The 18,800-nt window shown below is 42.3% G+C and overlaps 2 protein-coding genes across 2 annotated transcripts in view; one reads left to right on the top strand and one right to left on the bottom strand.

The window, feature by feature from the left end:
* gxylt1a (glucoside xylosyltransferase 1a) overlaps window positions 1-4,890 on the top strand; it is a 44,159-nt gene extending 39,269 nt beyond the window's left edge. The window contains exon 9 of the mRNA XM_086109191.1: window positions 4,141-4,890. Coding sequence (XP_085965317.1) covers window positions 4,141-4,143 — 3 coding nt within the window. The 3' untranslated portion in view covers window positions 4,144-4,890. The remainder of the gene's footprint in view (window positions 1-4,140) is intronic.
* Window positions 1-18,800, bottom strand: part of LOC147206689 (PDZ domain-containing RING finger protein 4) — a 51,974-nt gene that overhangs the window by 7,368 nt on the left and 25,806 nt on the right. The window contains exons 2-4 of the mRNA XM_086109189.1: window positions 9,523-9,776; window positions 7,799-7,901; window positions 1,157-1,255 (exon numbers count right to left, since the gene is read on the bottom strand). Coding sequence (XP_085965315.1) covers window positions 1,157-1,255; window positions 7,799-7,901; window positions 9,523-9,776 — 456 coding nt within the window. The remainder of the gene's footprint in view (window positions 1-1,156; window positions 1,256-7,798; window positions 7,902-9,522; window positions 9,777-18,800) is intronic.

The following is an 18,800-nucleotide window of genomic DNA, read 5'->3' as shown; positions in this document are numbered from 1 at the left end:
TCTCCAAACTCCAGCCTGCGGGCCGAATACGGCCCGTCTCTACATTTTGCCTAACCCCATGAAAAATTCAAGAGATGCATTTCTTTCTTCTTTCTTTTCCAGTCTGGCCACGTCATCGAGACTTGGACATGCATAGAATGTAACATTCTATTTCACCCTTCTGTACGCTCTGCCCTATCTGGAACCCCTCCTTAAAAAAAAAAAAAAAAAAAAAAAAGCAACAAATTCCGACCCACAGTCAAGTCAAGCGAACTTCTCTACACTTCATCAAAATGCAGTACGATCGTCTTAAACCAACTTTTTTTTTTCCCTCCCCCTCTTTCCCAACAAATGCTGCCAGCAGCTGTCAGAGCGCGATTTTATATTCCGCTCGGCTTTCAACTTCAAACGAACGCAGACAAAAGTTACAAGAAATGGATACAAGAAGACAGCGACTCGCGAAAGTGAGTCTATGCATTCATCTTGGTTCAAGCGACTCCGACAAAAGCTCGACATCATTTTGAGAGTTAGAAAATAATGTTAAAATGACACTTTCCGGTCCACGAACAGGTCCAAATATTGTATAAGTCCGCACAGCCAAATAGTGGAGGTGCCTCAAGCGTGTGGTTGACTCAAAGTAAGACCGATAGCACGGTCACTTAAAGTCTATCTGATATGAAAATAAGATACTGTATACAGTATGTGTGCCACTGTTATTCGAGTTCAGGAAATAATTCTCGAGAAGCAGAAGGAGAGAAATTTGGTTTCCGTTTCTACAAGGATTTAAAAAGTGTTTTAATTTAATTGATTTTTAATGACTGAATAGGAATATGGTCTCTGCCAAATGTGGAAAACAATCAGTTGTCATAGCTTAGCTTAGCAACATCGCTAAGATCCGTCCCATTCTATCTGCTAGTGATGCAGAACTTCTCTTCGTTCACAACACACGAGAGCCAAAAACAAGTCTGCAGGTTCTTGAGCATTTTCTATTCGGGCTCCAGTGGAGTGCCCTACCCACGAAAAGGACACCCGCTACCTCGGTAGAAATGTTTTCAACCCGACTTCAGACTTGTTTGAACAGCATGTTGGCCTGTTTGACTGCCGCTTCCTCTGTTTGTAACCCCCCGCCCCCTCCTCCTCTCCTTCCCAGATCATTTTTAATTTGCCGCGTACTCACCTCGCTGACGTAGATCGCAACGTCCTCTTCCTCGTCCGTCCTGTAGCACAGAGTCAGGCCCAGCTTTTCTTGGTTGCTGAGTCGGCACAATTCCACTTCCTGTGTCAAGGGAGAGAGGAAGAAAAAAAAATTGAGCATACGTTGCCCAGGGTGTTGTGCAGATGAAAGAAACTGCGGTTCTTCAGCAATTCTTTGAGGTCGAAGTGAAACCGGAGTACCCGCAGAAAAGCCACGCAGGCACGGGGAGAACATGCAAACTCCACACTTCGAAGTTCCGACTGAGTCCTGGAAAAGATTTTTTGGGACGAGACAGTACACTGCTTGTCGTGTTAGCATTTGCGACTGTAAAGAATTGCGTGCGGTCTGAAATAAGTGGTATGGGTGGAATGCCTAGCTGGAAATAAAGAACTGCACGGGGTGGGGGGGGGGGGGGAGTGCTCATCTTTAGTCTTGCTTTAAAAACCTGGCGCAGTGAAGATCAAACGCATCGGCAAGTTTGAGTCTTCAAGTTGAAACAGAAAATTCCAACTGACTTTGAACATACTGGAAAGCAAACTTCCCCTCTGACTTTCGGGAGCCGGAAGGCGTTTGATCACGAGAGACGCTCTCATGCGCGGGGAATTGAAATGTCACAGGAGATCAAGTGTTTGCTTTTTTTTTTTTTTCCTCCTGAGTTGGCGCCAAATATAGACCCTTAAACCATAAATACGATCAAATTATGCAAATGCAAGCAGGCGTACATACGCTATACGCCGCACTAAATAATTCTTCACCTCCCTCTGGTGAGGCATCAACACACAATTGACTTACATGAGGCACACACATCTGCATCGAGCCGTCATTCAATTTGCCGGGCGCAAAGCAGAACTCGAATCGCCCGATTGCCATACCCGCGTCCGATTTCTCAAGTAGCAGACAGACATGGACGACAGCTACAAGTACAAGTTTGAAATCCTACTTTGAAATCCTAGTGCCAGTTTGAAACCCTAATGTGAAACCCTTGTATGAAACTCTCATTTGAAACCTTAACCTTAGTTTAAAAGCCTAAATTGAAACTCCAACCCGAGTTTAAAACCCTACTTTGAAAGCCTCACTTCAGTTTGAAACCGTCAGATTAAACCCGACCCCTAATTTGAAACCCTAGCATAGTTTTAAACCCTAATTTGAAACCTTAACGCCAGTTTGAAATTCTAACAAAAATTTAAAACCGTACTTTGAAACGCTCACCCTTGTTTCAAACCCTAAGTTGAAAGCTCAGCCCTTGTTTAAAACGTTACATTGAAACCCGCACCCCAGTTTGAACCCCTATTGTGAAATCCTAATCCGAGTTCGACATTCTAATTTGATAGCCTATCATAGTCTTAAACCCTAATTTGAAACCTCAACACCAGTTTGAAACGGTAAGGCTAATCTAAAACCCTAACTTTAGTTTAAAAACTTACTTTGAAACCCTAACCCGAGTTTGAAACACAAATTTGAAACCCTACTTTGGAACTCCCATGTGGGTGCGGCGAATGGGACTTTAGCACAGATTTTCAACACTGTGGAGTGGGAGGTACCGATGTTTTGGTAAGGTACCTTTCTGAGAGGAAGTGCTGCTTCAATGGGTGAAAATGTTTTTATTTCCGTCCCCCGGTCGGACGGGTGATAACAAAATGCACAAGCTGATTCATTTGAAGGTTAATACTGACTAACCTTTGATCTACTAAGACGTTTAGAGTATCCGCAAGCAAAAGCACTTCAGGCACAGCGGCTCGCTCAAATCTTCGAGCTCTTCACACAGTTTCCGACACATTGCCCACATTTTCTCATGACCTGTGAGCACACACCTTCAAACCAAATCAAACAAAGCTGCAATCTCTTCCTGAGTGCCTCTGCGGATCCGACAGCTTCAAATCTTGCTGCTAGAAGTGCCACGAAAAAGAAATGTGTCGTCTCAATACCGCCATATGCTTCCACGCCGTCCCCGATGTTGGCAGAAATATGATCCCGGCTCATCTCGTGACGCTGCGTAGGCGGTAAGACGCGCTCCAGACCACAACGCGGCACACCTCGCATGCTAATACGACACGAGAAGGATGTTGAAATCGCTGGCAAGGTCTCCATCCGTCTCAGAATAACGCGCACAAATTGGCTGGGAGCGGGCGCGACATCACACCTCTTTGCCTCATCGACGCAAGTTAGGCGTGAGAACAAACTACAACTTCCTCCTGTGGAAATAAATTAATTAAAGATAACATGAATAACATGCGCTCGTTAACTCATTCAATCCCAGCGTTTTACTGGATTTTGACTGATCTTGCAAAGCCCGTAGAATATTTGGTTCTAATGCTTTATAAACACGGAGCCTACCAAAATAAAGTTTGGACTTTCAGCAGGAAAAAAGAATTGTTACTATCTTTTTCCATTCTTCAGCAATCGGCATTACAAAATGGCTAAATTTCATGGAAATGGCGATTCCTGGGCAAAAAAGTGAGAAAAAGAGCTTTTTTTTAAAGCATGCATTTCAATCACGTGAGGCACCACTGCCTGGTCGCTTTTTTTTTTTACATGATTTACAATGCAAACGGCTTATTCGCATTCACAGATTGCATCAGACCCTCCTCCTCTCTATGACGCAAAAAATAAAAGATTTAGACGTACAAGTTCGTCCTTGGTAGGCGGGGCCTTATTTAAAAAAAAAAACGTACAGGTACGTTTTGTGGAATGAAAGAGTTAAAGGCGAGGGGCTGAGAGGATCCAGGAAGAAAAACGTTGGGAAGAAAAAGCCTCAGGAAAAGCGACATGAAAGTTCAGGAGAGCTAAAAATAGTACATCTCACTGTATTTTGTCCTGATTTTGGAATTGATTGAACTATATGACTGGCTGCTGACAGAGTTGAGTAAATAAAATGTTACACGCCTCAATAAAGTTTACTGCCTACAATTAACGTTTTCTCTCTCTCTCTCTCTCTCTCTCGTTCTCTCCCTCTCTCCCTCTGTCAGTAAGCAGAGAGCAGTTACACACGGAGGAGGATGAAGGGAGCAAGCATCATGCCTTTCTGTTGATTATTGTGCATTTTCCAAAAAAATAAAAAATAAAAGTGCCCGCGGGTCCTAGTTAGCCCCATGGACAATATAAGGGAGCCCAAAGGTCCATTCCAAAAATAGCTCACCAGTGACGGGTGTATGTTTCTTCAGTACCTAATATTCCATATTTTGTTGGAAAATAACATATGTTGTTCAATGGAAAATTGTACTATTTTTACCCAAATATTTCAATATACAGTATATATATATATATATATTTTAACTCTATTTTTAATAGTGTGATACCTCAGGATCTAATATCGGTATTTCAAAGGTTTTCTTTCTTCCACGTCGGACCAGTCAAGAAATGTCACCGGAAGTATTCATTTGTTTGACTCTACAACAGAGCGAGAAATCACGTAAAATTGGCCCATTTTCGGCAAATGTTTTGGGAATATTTGAAGATATAACAATAATAATAATAATAATACATTTACTTATAGGCGCTTTTCAAAACACTCAAGGACACTTTACAATCAAGAACAAGAACAATAAAACCGCAGATAAAATTATAAGTAATTAAAGAAGAGATTATCTTTGCCTAATGTTGTAATGTGTGGAAAAACAAAATGTCGGACTTTTGGGAAGATTTCACAAGCGCTTGCATCGACCTACGTCAGAGTGTTTGATGGTGGTAGAATTCTGCAAATAAAATGAAGCATCCATCTCGAAAACGTCTTGCCTCTGAGCAGATACACAAAAATCATTTCATTATTATTATTTTTTTTTTTTGTGTGTTCCCTGTAGGAGATTAGCACCCGGCACAGAGATAAGAGTTGACAGTAAATTAAACGGTGGCGGTGGGATGATCTAGTGCGAAAATGTTGGGCCCGCCATCAAGGGCACACTGCGGGCTGTCATCATAATGGCGCCTTTGATGAGCAGTAATTGAAAAAGCGGCCACAAATGCACTGAGATTGCGAGGGGAAACCCGTCAACAAGCGCAAAAGTCATTTTCCCTGTGGTGAGTCATCACAGCTCTTGACAAAAGATGGTCAAGATCCCTTTTTTTATTTTTGCTCTTTGTCTCCAAATACCACAAACAAAATGTAGCCGGCAATAATGCGGGGGGGGGGGGGGGGGGCTCGTTTGGTGGAATGGTTTTTACACGCACCGCATCAACGATCGTAAACCAAAGTAAGCATCAATTATTGCTGGAGTTGATTGCCTCCTGACAGCAGCTCATGATCACGTTGCAATTTTAACGTGGAAATAAGCGACACGTTGAGAGCTATTTATTTAACGGGATGTCGTTTATGATTGGGATCGTACTACTTTGGGGATTGAACTCCATTCGACGGTCGTCATCCGCTCGCATATTCGCCCTGCGCTTGCGTGCCTTTTCTTAAAGGTACTGACATTGCAAAAACAATTATAAATAAAAAAAAAAAGATTATACAGGGGTAGGTAGGGGTACCTTTGGTTGAGGTCAGTGACTTAAGGTTACTGACATTACCAAAATTCACAGACGATGCAGTGGAACAGTTATCTGACCTTGGTGCAGATCAGGATTATATTTGGGGAATTTTCAATAGATATTTCAATAGATATAACGGATAAATATTAAAACTAGCAAAAAATTTTTTTTATGTTTTTAAATATTTTTTCTATATATGTAAATATATATAAAATATAAAAATAAAACTAATACTAAAACGAATACAGACTAAACTAAAACAAAGCATTTTCGGAAAAACTCAAATAAAACGAACTTGCCGAAAAGCAAAAATTTCTATATATATATATATATATATATATATATACACACACATATATTTTTAGCTAGTTTTTTTAGCTAGTTTCCAGTATGTTCGTTTTTATTCATTAATTTTTTTTCTCCAAAAATGCTTTGTTTTAGTTTCATCTTTATAAGTTTTAGTATTAGTTTTATTGTACTGTGTGTACTTATTGTGTCGTACAAACTCAACAAAACTATTTTTAAAACAAGTTCGATACAGGTACCGCTCAGTTGTTAAATGCAGACTTTGAAGCGCAATAACTGCAGTGCCTCAATCTGCTTCTCAACTTCGACGTAACGCAGAAAATCTTAAATCGAGCAAGGATGGTCTGGTTTCTTTCCTTGCCAACGTCTACAGTGGATCGGTTGGTTGAATTCCTCACATAACACGATACAAGTCACTTTAATCTGTATTGCTGGGATTTCATCTTCCCTCCAGCGTGAACAGGATAAGCCGTGAAGAAAATGGATGGATGCATTTGGCATATCAAAGCGCTTAAAAAAAATAATAAATGAAGTCGGACTCCAGGTGCTTTCCGAATGAACTGATCGTCTTCTCCGTTGAATAGCCCGTTCTTGAGTTTGGAACGCAATAAACAACAATGAAGACAGCAACAGAGGCCGCAGTGAGAGCCGGCAACATTTAAACGCAGGCTGTGTCCACTTTTAACAAGAACAAATTGATCTTGGATTGAACCAAAGAACGTCAGCTACACGGGAATTGCACGGACGGAAAGGTGGACATGCAGGAAAGGTGAATTGGATTTCAACGGCTTCCTCTGCGAAGTGGCGGCAAAATGCTTCTCCTCGACTGCCAACTCCAAGTAAAGTCATTGAAAGAAATGTCTTCCCTACGTCCTCACTTCAGAGGCAGACGTTTTGGCTGTAGCAGTACGCAGGCATGAACTGTGACGAGCAAAAAGAGCCCGTCGACTGTAATTGGATTTGTTCATAGCAAAGAGGCTTACAGAAAGGCTTTAATATAACAATATTATATTCCAGCGACATTTCAGAAGTTCAATTCAAAAAGTGAAACGCACATATTCATTAAACACAGGAAATACTTTTTCAGGATTTCAAATGCTACTTGATTTCTGTACTTCAATACTTGGGATTGTTCCTTATGACAGCTTGAATCGAAATTATATATTAAAAAACACAATCCCAAAGTCATTTATTGAGAATCTATGATAAATAATTGGTTCACCTTTTGAATGTAACTACTGAAACGGTTGGTTTAACACGATATTCGAATGCATCTTTATTTTGGGTGAATTTTCACGTTGCTAATTTATCCCTGGACAGGAAAACTGCTCATTTCAATTATCGTATTTTCCGCACTATAAGACGCACCGAAAAGCATTCCATCTTCTCAAAAGCCGACAGTGCGCCTTATACTCCGATGCGCCTTATATATGAACCAATATTTCTTGGACGTAGTATTTTAAATGTTCTGTAAAGGGCTTTGTTGCAGTTGCGAAAGCTCCATATAAATAAAGCTGTATTGTATTGTATTCCCTTTAGCGTAGTTCCATCAAGTGGACGCATAACGCAACTGCAGCCACTATTGTAGCTTCTATTCTATGCACCATATAATGTGGTGTGCCATATATATGAAAACAGTACTAAAATAGGCCATTCATTGTAGGTGCGCCTTATAGTGCAGAAAATACGGTAATTCATCGTTAAATTTATGCAAGAATTTTTCCCTTCATCACCTTCACAGATCCAAATAACTTTTTTTGCAAATATGACTATTACCTCAAAATCGTATCAAAATTGACCGAACGCAAAAACATGGTGTTTTAATTCGCAAAGACGACTCGGAATTGTTACCTCATATTCCAACTCTTCCGTCCTGTCAGCGTCAACGGGAAGTGGCGAGAGGTAGTCGGTGCCTTCGTAGTAATCCTGCTCCATCGTGTGTAGGGAGTGACAGCTGTCGGGGGAGGTCGGGAAAACACAAAGAGGCGGACATAAGTTGCATTTTCTTTCAAAGCCCTTTCAACGGCGCCAAGTGACAGCATTTCCTGTCGCCTTTGTCTTGGCTGCGATACGACGAAGAAAGACGGCATCGAGGGCTGTCATTGCGGCTTGAGTGTGTGCGATAAAAGTAAAGCCGCTCACTAATAACAGCTCATTCCCGTGATTTGCCTGCTGCTCTTGACTGGTTATTCCCTCCCACCCCCCTCCACACTCTCATTGTTCAGCACCAGCCTATTATCATGCCGTCAATTTCTGAGAGGCAGTATCAGGACCACACAAGATTTTTTAAATTGAGCATTCGGAAGACAATCGGGGCCAATAGTTGTTGCGGTATGCCGCTTTTGGTGCCCCCCTCGGCCTGAATTCTGCACGACAACAACACAGCCTTTGCTTTGAGATGACATCGGCTATGTCAAGCGTCCAACGCCTCCAGCAACTATGCCCCCCCAAAAGAGACGAGCAAAAGTGACAACAGTGGCGCTAGCAGCGTTCTTATTTCCTGCACGGTGACGGGAAAAGGGCCAAGATTTGGCCTGATAATACTCGACTCTAATTGATGGTTTCATATACTGTACGTATCGGGTGTATTATAGGAGGCATCACTGTATCTTTCTTATTTGAGCAATACATTCAAGTGTCAATAATTTTGTGAATGAACAAGTAAAGGACAAATAAAAAGAAAAGTTCCTCTTGTTCCATTCCCGGGAGATGAAACCTACTTTTTAAAATATGCAAAACTTTTCCCGTTTGTTACTATGTGATGCGCGGAACACAAAATCACCGCGACGCCAAGGGAAATAATGACTCCTGTTTCTTTTGTTGTTGTTGTTTTTCAAGGAAAACCTCTTGCTGATACTCTCTTTGATTTGCATGTAAATATTTGTGTCATTAACTTTGGTGATAAATAACATCATTAATTCTCTGTGCTCCCTAGTTGGATGATAATTTAAGATTATGTTGTGCAAAAAGTTGCGTACAGAGTATTGGTATTGTTTCATTTTCTATTGTACAAGGTAGCTGAACTAATTTTTCCATTAATATAACATTGTGTCCTGTGGCAATATAAGCACAGAAGCGAGCAAAATAAAGAGTAGCCTTCTTGCACCAACAGAAAAACAGTTTGCATCTCACTTTTTCTTTCATCAGTAAGCAGTAGAATGATTGGCTTCACCAAAAAAATACCGGCGACTGACTAAAGCATAGAGAAAAACGAGCTTTTTTGGGGGGGGCGGGGTGTGAAAAGAAGCATGTCTGTTAATATTAAAGCAGCTATTTATAACATACAACTCAAAACATGACATGAGTGACTCACACTCAACGAATGGCTTGCGTGTGGCTTTTTTACGTGCCGTTCACCATTCAGTCCAATAACCTTTTTACTAACTACCACAAAATATACACCACTCATATATAAACTCAGTTTGAGTGCCTGATACCTAAACGACCTAATTTTTATCTTCAACTCAAAAGCTGTGCTAAACTCACACCATTCAAATGAGCCGGACTTTAGGTGACAAGTGGTCTCAAGTAAAGTTCAAATGTCCTAAAGTGAGCATGTAGCAACGTGAGCCCACCTATCGCTAAGCAAGAAGGGACAGACGTCCGGCACGGGAGGCGTCGTAGGCCGCAGCTTAGCCAGCGCCACGATGTGTTCGAAGGTGATGTCGGTCTGAGTGCACACATCCACCACATGGATTTCCTGAGGTGGGCCATGGGGTCGGCCACTGGGGGTCCGCCGGATGACTTGAACCACGACGGGGTCCTTGGCGGGGAGGAAGCTCTCCAACGTCTCCTCATGGCTGGATTTGGACAGCTCTCTGCCATTGACCTTCAAGAGAAAAGGAACAACGTACACGTGAAAACCATGAGGGTTGTTGTTACCAATGAGAATAGCCAACTTGCACAAAATTAAGAAAATAGTTGGAAATCATCAACTACATTTTTTCATAAGCTGGGAATCTAACACAAAAACATTAACATTATTGTTATCTTGTCTGACTTCATGTGTTGCTGCACCGTTTGTGCTCATATAGCATTTACTCGATTGTGACTAAAGAAATCCAAGGGATGCGAAAACCAGTTTGACACGACACCACTCGAGACATTCGAAGCCCTACGTTCTTGAAACCGTCTTTCTTAAATCCCTCATATTGCCATGAAAGGAACAGAATTTTCCGTCAGACTGAAGACCATTTGCTACAGCTGGAACAGGTAAAGAAAATCATCGCTTCATTTAGCCGCAGCAATTTCTCTGGAAGAGACGCCGCATGAGTTGGTTTGTGGCGCATCTCGAAGATGTAAAAGTGGAGATGATCATTTAGGTGAACCGTAGCGATGCATAATCACACTTGAATGTATTTTAATTAGGCCTGCTCGCACTGATCGACGAAAGTGAAGAAAAAAAAAGTCCATATAAAATGTTCATATTACAGGCTTCAGCTCACCCCAGCTAGCGATCAGAAGAATATGTGCGTGTTTGCCGGGAAGAAGGACTTTTGACAGAAGGCTTCCTTAGAAGGCTAAATCTGTCATTTCCACACTTGATAAAATTTTCATTTAACACAAATCTATAATATTGATCAGTCTCCATGTGAATGTTTTATTTTTACAAATTATTGACTGATCTAAAGTCTTGAAAATGGCTTGTCCTCTCTGACACTGCAATATTATAATGGCTTGACAAACTTGCCATTTTTTGCGGGGGGGGGGTGTGTGTGGGCTTACTTAAAAATGATGGTTTTGGAGTGACGAGGATCCCACTTCAACTATAAAAAATATATGTCGCAAACGTCAAACTAAAAAGATCAAAACGTCTAACGGACAGCTAACAAGTTCTGAGCGCAAAAGAGAAGGCCGCTAACTAATTAGCTGCTCTAAAATTGAAACATGATCAAAGAGGGTGTCTAATTTTTACACAGCTTAACCATAAACTATTTTCCCTCTCATATATTAAAATAATACATTGAAACACATAATAATATGGACTGTTATTTCTTCTTTTTTTTTTTTCCCTGTTGCTATGTTAGCATCTGTGGCGCAACGAGATGTGGAGGTGACGCCACGCTGCATGAATGCAGTGTATGCATTTTCTTGGTCCAAAAAAGGAAAAAGTAAACCTGAAATTGTAATCCAAGCACTTAAACATTCCCCAAGACCGAATAATTAGCCAAAAAGAATATCAAACTGAAACACATAGTATGGTATTTTCTACATACTTCAACATAGGAACAATGCGGTGTTCAGCTGAAGGGGACTGTCATAAATTCAGCACCCCAACTGTATCGGCAACAAAAGGTGTTTGATTCGTCTTTTTTTATGTGGAGAATATGCGGGGGCTAATTCTGCCAACTCTTGGTACTGTTAAAAATTTCCCAAAGTCTGTTCTTGATATCATGTCAAAAAGGCTACGTAGTCCGGATGGCGGACCATTGTCCAGTGTCCGCCATTTAGTGACCGCAGCATTTTGAAAACAAGTTAATAAAACTCTTAAAGAAAAAAAAAAGGCAGAATAATTACCTGGCTGTACAGTCAGCGAGTGATACCATGTAACACCCCCCCCCCCCCCCCCCCACCCCAGACAAATCATATGCAACTCCCTCGGCTCTCGTGCTCCGGCCCTGACCTTTATTTGTGGTGATGCTGCATTAATCACCTGAGCAGCAGATAAACTGGGCCAGCCACTCCAGCAATGCGGAGCACCAACATAGCAGCGGCATCTTTCATTGCCGCTCCTTTCCAGCTACTCAGCAATTATTAAAAATGCAATATGTCCATGATGTGCTACATTTTCAGTAAAATGAGGCTTTCTTACAATTCGCCGATATAGTACATGCCCCCACCCCCACAGCACCACCCTCCCTTTACTGCTTGGCCTGCGGCCTAATTTTGGAATTTTGTGGAGGGAGTCTGGCAACAAAGGTGCAGACAAATGAGGCAACCCGTGGCGTATGACAGTCCTGCAGAAAAAAATGATCCCATTGACCCACCCCACCCTGTGGAGAGCTCGGCCTGCTTGCTTCGGTTCCTCGCTAGCCCCGCATCCCTAAATCCGACATCAGGTGGTGCTGCTTCCATTTTTCCTTTTTTTTTTCCCATCATCTGTACCCTTGTGAGCCAGATGGAACAATAATCCTCAATCAACACATGAATAATAAGCGGCCTTAAGTGCTGCGTGAAGGAGTCGCACGGTGGATCTCAATGAAGCTAACACGCAGATTCTCTATAGGGTTGAGGTCACGGTGTGATTTTCCTCCCTTTGTATTTTGGTAGTGACTGAGAGCCCAAATGTTTTACGATCATTTTAACGAGATTATCATGACATCAAAGGATCCGTACTTTTGGCACATTTTACTTGGGTGGTGTGCCATGATATTTTTCCAATTTAAAATATGTGCCCTGGCTCTAAAAACTGCAGGCTTGCCATCTCACTCCCCACAATTGTAGCCCAAAAAAAACCAATCAGCCATCCACAAGGCACCCATTTGGACCAACCAAAGCAGCACAGCACAGTTCGCTGCTCACAAATGGCTCTTGAACAGCTGCTCTCCTATTACCATGCGATTTCTTTAATACACCCTCATCAGAACAAACGCATTGGCTTTCAGAGTCAAATTATTGAATAGCATCATGATTTCCATTCCTTTCGTCAGGCATTGGGCTATTTTGTGTTTTTATTTTATTAATTTTTTTTCCAGAGCCTTCTCATTCAATGATGAAACCAAGACTTGTGGGTTTTTGTTTTAGCAGTCGAACAGGTCTTATCTGGGAAACGAGTCAAACTGTCTGAGAATTATTTCAGTGATGTAAACAGAGTGAAAGGAGAAACGGGGGGGGGGAGTAATTTCACTTAAATCCTTTGTGAGCATCTCGGTGGTCAAAGTGAACCAGGAATTTCGAAAAATGGTGGTGGTGGTAGTGGGGCGTGGGGGGGGGGGGGGCGCTCTTCATTGAATGTGGATTTTTGGAAGATAGGAGCCAAGCCCTGCTGCGAATAGCAAAAAAAAAAAACCCCTCTTTTGTAATATTGTGAGCTGATGTCTGTTGTATCAAAAAAAAAAAAAAACAATTCAAGCAACAATAAAACCATCTCAGTGGACCCCATTTCACAACCTGCATCAAAGGATTAACTCTGTGAGTGTGTTTTGCCTTCTCCCTTTCAACTTTTTTTTTGCAGCCCTTTTTCTAAAGGGATGACAGTAAGAGGTAAGAGAAAAGTGAGAAGATCCAACAGAGGTATAGTGTAAAGACCTGCATTCTGAACACACACGCACACTCACACGCACACGCACACACACACACAAAAAAGACTCGATTTTGTGATCTTGTACAAACAAATGGACTGCATCATTAGCTTCTTGGGCTAACGCTAATCACGCAAATGTCTTTCAAATTTCAGTGGCTATTTGTGGTTTGTAATTTCACTGACAGTATTTGCATTTTGTATGGCGCCAAGGTCCCATCTGAATAGGAATTGATCTCGAGGAAGTACACTCAGTGGCACTAGATAGTTGCCCATGGCAGGTCACATTTGCTGACTGAATGTTTTCAGAAATGAAGTAGGAACTCTACAGTTGTGTGTTTCATGTCTTACAAAATCATTTATTTGTCATTGTTTATACTGTATTCCACGTTCATGTTTTTACATCTATAAATGCTCATACTGTGTTATGCATCGTAGCCGGCGGCCATTTTACTGGAAAAATGCTTACAGCGAACTATCGCTATAACGTGCAGATTCATTATGTCCCTGGAGGTACGTTGTAACGAGGTTCGACTGTACATACCTTAGCTACACTTGTTACAGTTTATTGAAACGAACAATTACTAATTTTCTCAATACATTACAAATAATCAAAACAGGTTAGCATGTTAGCTAGGCCCTCGAGTTTCAACTGTACACTGAAATACGCATCGTACACTCAAATGACCGCTGCAAATCAACTCATCTGTGAACCACGTATTTTTAAAAGTAATGCAAGACAAGTTTGAAATGATATGAGACTGTTTTGGGATCGTAGTTTGTGGTGTATTTAAACAGCTAAGATAGGCAATTTGGGTGGTGGCGCGATCGTCATCCCTGTCCTACGTCTCCCGTCCCCTTCTTGCACTCGTAAGCTCATGCGGGCAATAACGCAGCTGTTGTGCTGATCCAGTGCAGATGCTAAACGGCTCCAAGTATTCCACATGTGGAGTTAACTTATCCAATCGCTCCGGAACCAAACCGTTATTCATGAGGAGTCATTTGGCAACACGTGCGAGCCAGCAGAGGATCAGGCGGATGAATGGAGGCCAAGACGCATCTGCCGGCTGTTTGCACAAGAATATTCAGCAGCTGTAGCCTGGAGTGGGGAGGGATGGGGGGGGGGGGGATCGACCCCGCCCGCGCCCCCAAAAGACAACTTGAAGCTACGCCAAGGCAAATGCAGGAGAATAACTTTATCTTAGTAGAGGAAATCCCAATTTTTGGAAACAAAGACGTACAAAGTTTTCTTTGGCAAACATTTCGCTACCTAAAGCTGTTCATGTGTCCATTTTTCCAACATTGATTCATCTCACTCACAGTTTTGAAACTGATTCGGTGCCTCTTCTTAAGTATACTTTGGGGGCGCAGCTCATGACTGTATTTCAAACTGTGCAGACAATATACAATTAAGATTGCCTTTCTGGCTCGGTTCATGACATGCCAGAAACGAGGCAAAGGTCTTGATCCTTTTTCTCCAAAGTAAAAGCAGATTTTTAACACAACTACAAATGTATTTGACAGTTGAGAGGCTGAAAATTTTGAGGATTTTGGATCATTTTAAAATAAACGACGTCTCTGAATGATGAACCGATTCGTAATCGATTAAAATAATTCTCAATTCAACAGATAAATGGATTCGCGGTTGATAGGATTGCTTGTTTTTTTTCTTTCCCTGCAGGGATAAAGCCTTTGCCTCATTTTTGAAAACGGTACAATGTTGGAAGTGGTACACATCTATCTATCTACAAGCCTGAACAGGATAACCCGCATAGATCACGGACGGACTTGCCACGGATGTAACGGATTGTCTTCCACTGTACAAGAATAACTCCTCATCAGAGACCGAGGGCAGAACGCAGTGACAGAGGCAGTAAAATGTCTCCAGTTCATCTCTCAAGATGTCAACAGAAGCCACCTTGGACGCCGCCCCGCCCCCTCGGTTTCCTTGTCAAGATGCGCCGACGCAGACGTCAGCTCGCAAAGGATCGCTGACGGTAGTGATGGATGGACTCATTCTGTGCGGCAGGCCCCCCACCCCCGGGGCGCAAGACTCGGTGAGTCCATTAGCTCTTAACGCTTCCGAATTAACTGCATAGATTACTTTGCAGATTTGAATACTAATAAATTGTTTGCCATTCCGAGGTGCGGGAGGATGCAGGCTCGTCCGCATCTGGAACGAATGAAGCAAGGTTAGCGTTACTCACAACCAAAAGAGGAGGCAGTGGAAAGAGTATCCAGAGGTTCCTTATAACCGTCGCTCGCCAACTAGCGTGACCTTGGCTTTGCCGCTTAGTACAGTGGTACCTCTACTTACGAAATTAATTCGTTCTGGAAGAAATTTCTTGAACTAGAACATTTTGTAAGTAAAGACGTGTTTTCCATGTAAATGTTCTAATCCGTTCCAAGCCCCCCCAAAATTCAGACATAAATGTTTCCTAAAGTATAAAAAGCATCGACACATGTGTATCTATTCTACACACATTGACACATTCGGTAGAAGTCCCTCTTAGCCAATGGGATGCCAGCATGATGCTCAGTAATAGCCAATGGCAGAGCAGGGATAAGTATGTTGCGTTCAGGTAAACTCGGAGCTGCGAGTAGCGGCCCATACTGTATTTTTACCTTTCGTAACTTGAAATTTCTTTCGGAACAAGAGGCAATACTTTCCTGTTGAGACGTTTCGTGACTTGAAAATTTTGTATTAAGAGACGTTCATAATTAGAGCCCCCCCACCCCACCACATACACACCTACACACACAATGTTTCCGCATGCCGGCACCTGCTGTGTGTGTGTGTGAGTGGCGGCCTGCCAAGTGCAAAGTGAACGCAGGCAGATCGAGGTAAGTCGAACATTTAGGTCACCCAGCCTCGGGAGCGCGAGCGACGGTTACAAGCGGCGATTACACACCAGGACTTCATATTTTTAGGGGGGAAAATAAAAGGCCAACATGACCCCGCAGTGTCGCCAGCCACTCAGTCGTGTGAAAAATTTCTCCGCTGTAAAATATCCACACAAAAAAAGCATCATACATTTCACCACTCAATAAAGTGGTGAAATGTAGTTCAGTTGAAAGTCATTCACACACAAACGCACACAGTTCAGTTGCATTCATGCGTTGACATGGATCCTAAAGGGGCGTGGCCTAGTGAGTAACTTTTCTCTCTGAGATGAACAAGACAACCATTGGTTCGAGAAATCAATTGTAATGACTCCCGTTTAAAAAAAAAAACAAATGATTTTTTTTTTTTTAAATGGAGAATGCACTGGCCCTTTTCCAAACACTTTCTTTGAATCATTCCGAGGAAGTTTCATTCAATAAATCTGTCTGCAGGAAACACAAGGTCATGACTCGTGCAGCCAAAGTGGTCGGATGTCACGCAACAGAAAGTTGCCTCCTTACGAGCTTACCTTCAAACCCCTCTGAGATGCTTTTGTTTAGCCATGCTTCATTTTGTTTTCGTGTGGCTTCATTTGGGAAATGGCAGCATGCAGATAAGAGCCAATGAGAAGGGGGAAGATATAGTTGCACAAAAAAGCAAGGGGGAAAGGGAGACATTCATATGCGGTGCGCCTTGAAGCTCCCGGGGAAAACCTTTTGGAGTCTTCATCTGCCTCAGACGTCGTCCTCCCCCTGCCATTCACGTCGGCGCGGAGAATAAACAAACGAATACTTTTGGGAGCTCGGCGTGGCAAATAAACAAATAAATAAATAAAAAACCCTTCCCATTTGGCTTCGCTATCGTCTGTTGTTGTTTTTCCCCACCTGAGTCTAGGCGACAACGGAGCAGGGAAGAGTCGCTGCGCATGAGTCGGATTTGTGAAAACAATCAAACGGTTTTCCGTTGCGTCCTTGAACGTCACACTCAAGTTGCATTAAAAAAAAAAAACGAACGTAAGTGATTGGCTGGCAAACTGTTGAGTTTTTTTTTTGTTGTTTTTTTTTTTTACATTGGGAGGGGTTAATTGTGGGTATGATGCACTGGTCTTTTACATTGCAAGCAGTTGAGGAGTACTATTGAGCAACACTACCAGCAGAGAGTAGCGGTGCCGCATTTTTGATTGAAAAATCCCCTTTGTTTGCCAACTGTTTACAGGGGGAACATCGACGGGCGACAGATTTTTAGTCAATTGGAAGAATCCTTTCAAACGGGGAACATGAACGTACCTTCATCTTTGTGTATGTCAGCGGGATCAAACTCATTTTTGTCGCGGGCCACATTATAGTGACTGTTGCCCTTGGAGGGTCATTATGACTGTGAAACCATATAAAGAAGTCAACTACTGTATTGAGGGGTTTGGTAACAAGAAAATGCTAAAAATAAAATGCTTTTGCGGGCCACATAAAATGATATCGCGGGCCAGATCTGGCCCGCGGGCCTTGAGTTTGACACTCGTGGTGTATGTGTTATGATAGAAAAGGTATGAATGAGTGTGTCATGAATGGAAAAAAGTTGGAAAATATGGCGACGAAACGGTCCTGGTGAGTTGGTGTTGCTCTGGTGTTTGTATTTCACAAAATAAGATTATTTTGCAATCAAAAGCCATTCAGAAATGAGGAAGTAGACGATTTTATAGAAGGAAACTATTGTGCACCTATTGGATGTGTTACTATTTTTTTTTTTTAACACAAAAATTGACAGGAATTCATGGAGGGTCCAAAAAGGACTCCAAATGGTCAAGTGTATTTGTGAAGAGCATCCAGGCCGATATGCTGTACAGTTAAGATGCGGGTGCCGCTTTTTCGTACTCTCCCTGCTTTTGTTTCCTCTCCACACTCCAAATGTCTCATTTTAATAATAGGTGTCAGAATGAGGCACGGGCCGCTCGCTCTTATGACTGCATAAATCACTCTTACACAGTCAGCGTTACCGTCGGAGAAACGCTCCAGTGACATGAAACTGAGAGCGCGCCAGCCAACGCGCCACCAGGGAAACCTGACAAAACCTGCCGACATCTCTACACAAACCAATATACGGGCCCCACTTGAACCCCTCCAACCACATAAAACGCACTCCCACAGGGCAACTGGGTTATTTTCACATTTTAAAGGCCCCGTGCACGGCCGCTGCCACCGTTTTTGAACCGGCGGAAGATTTGATGAATTCTGCCAATTTTCTTCTCCGAGCACCAATCTTGTATATGGCGTGTGCTGCGCCCTGAACGTTTTTTTTTTCATATGTTGCTTTTTACTATCCAATCGCTTGGTGCAAGGATGGCTGTTGTAAAAGAGGAACATTTATTTTTCGTGCTAAATCTGCACGGCAACACGGTGATGGTCATGAAGTGATTGGAAACAACGCTCACTTGGACTGACTGGTCATCCCCTCTTACGCTTTCCCGGCAACCGTCAGCTTTTCCCAAAGCACAGGTCAGTCATTCCCAACCTTAAATGAGTCATTATTTTTACATTCCAAAAACCTTTCAAGTCGCGCTACCAAATAAATAAATCAATCAATCAAAAACACAAGTGTATGTACTTTCTGTCATCTACTGGGAGAGGTTGAAATTGTTCTGCCTGTCTGCATCGCAAGCATAGGTCGATGAACAAAAACATGACTTGTGGTAAATCAATAATAAATAAATGCAATTTTTTTAGGGCTGGGCGAAT

Source organism: Hippocampus guttulatus, chromosome 4 (assembly GCF_054856545.1).
Source record: "Hippocampus guttulatus isolate MCC_2025c chromosome 4, RoL_Hgut_1.0, whole genome shotgun sequence".
In the NCBI taxonomy this organism is placed as follows: domain Eukaryota; kingdom Metazoa; phylum Chordata; class Actinopteri; order Syngnathiformes; family Syngnathidae; genus Hippocampus; species Hippocampus guttulatus.
This window is presented reverse-complemented; position numbering and strand designations above follow the sequence as displayed.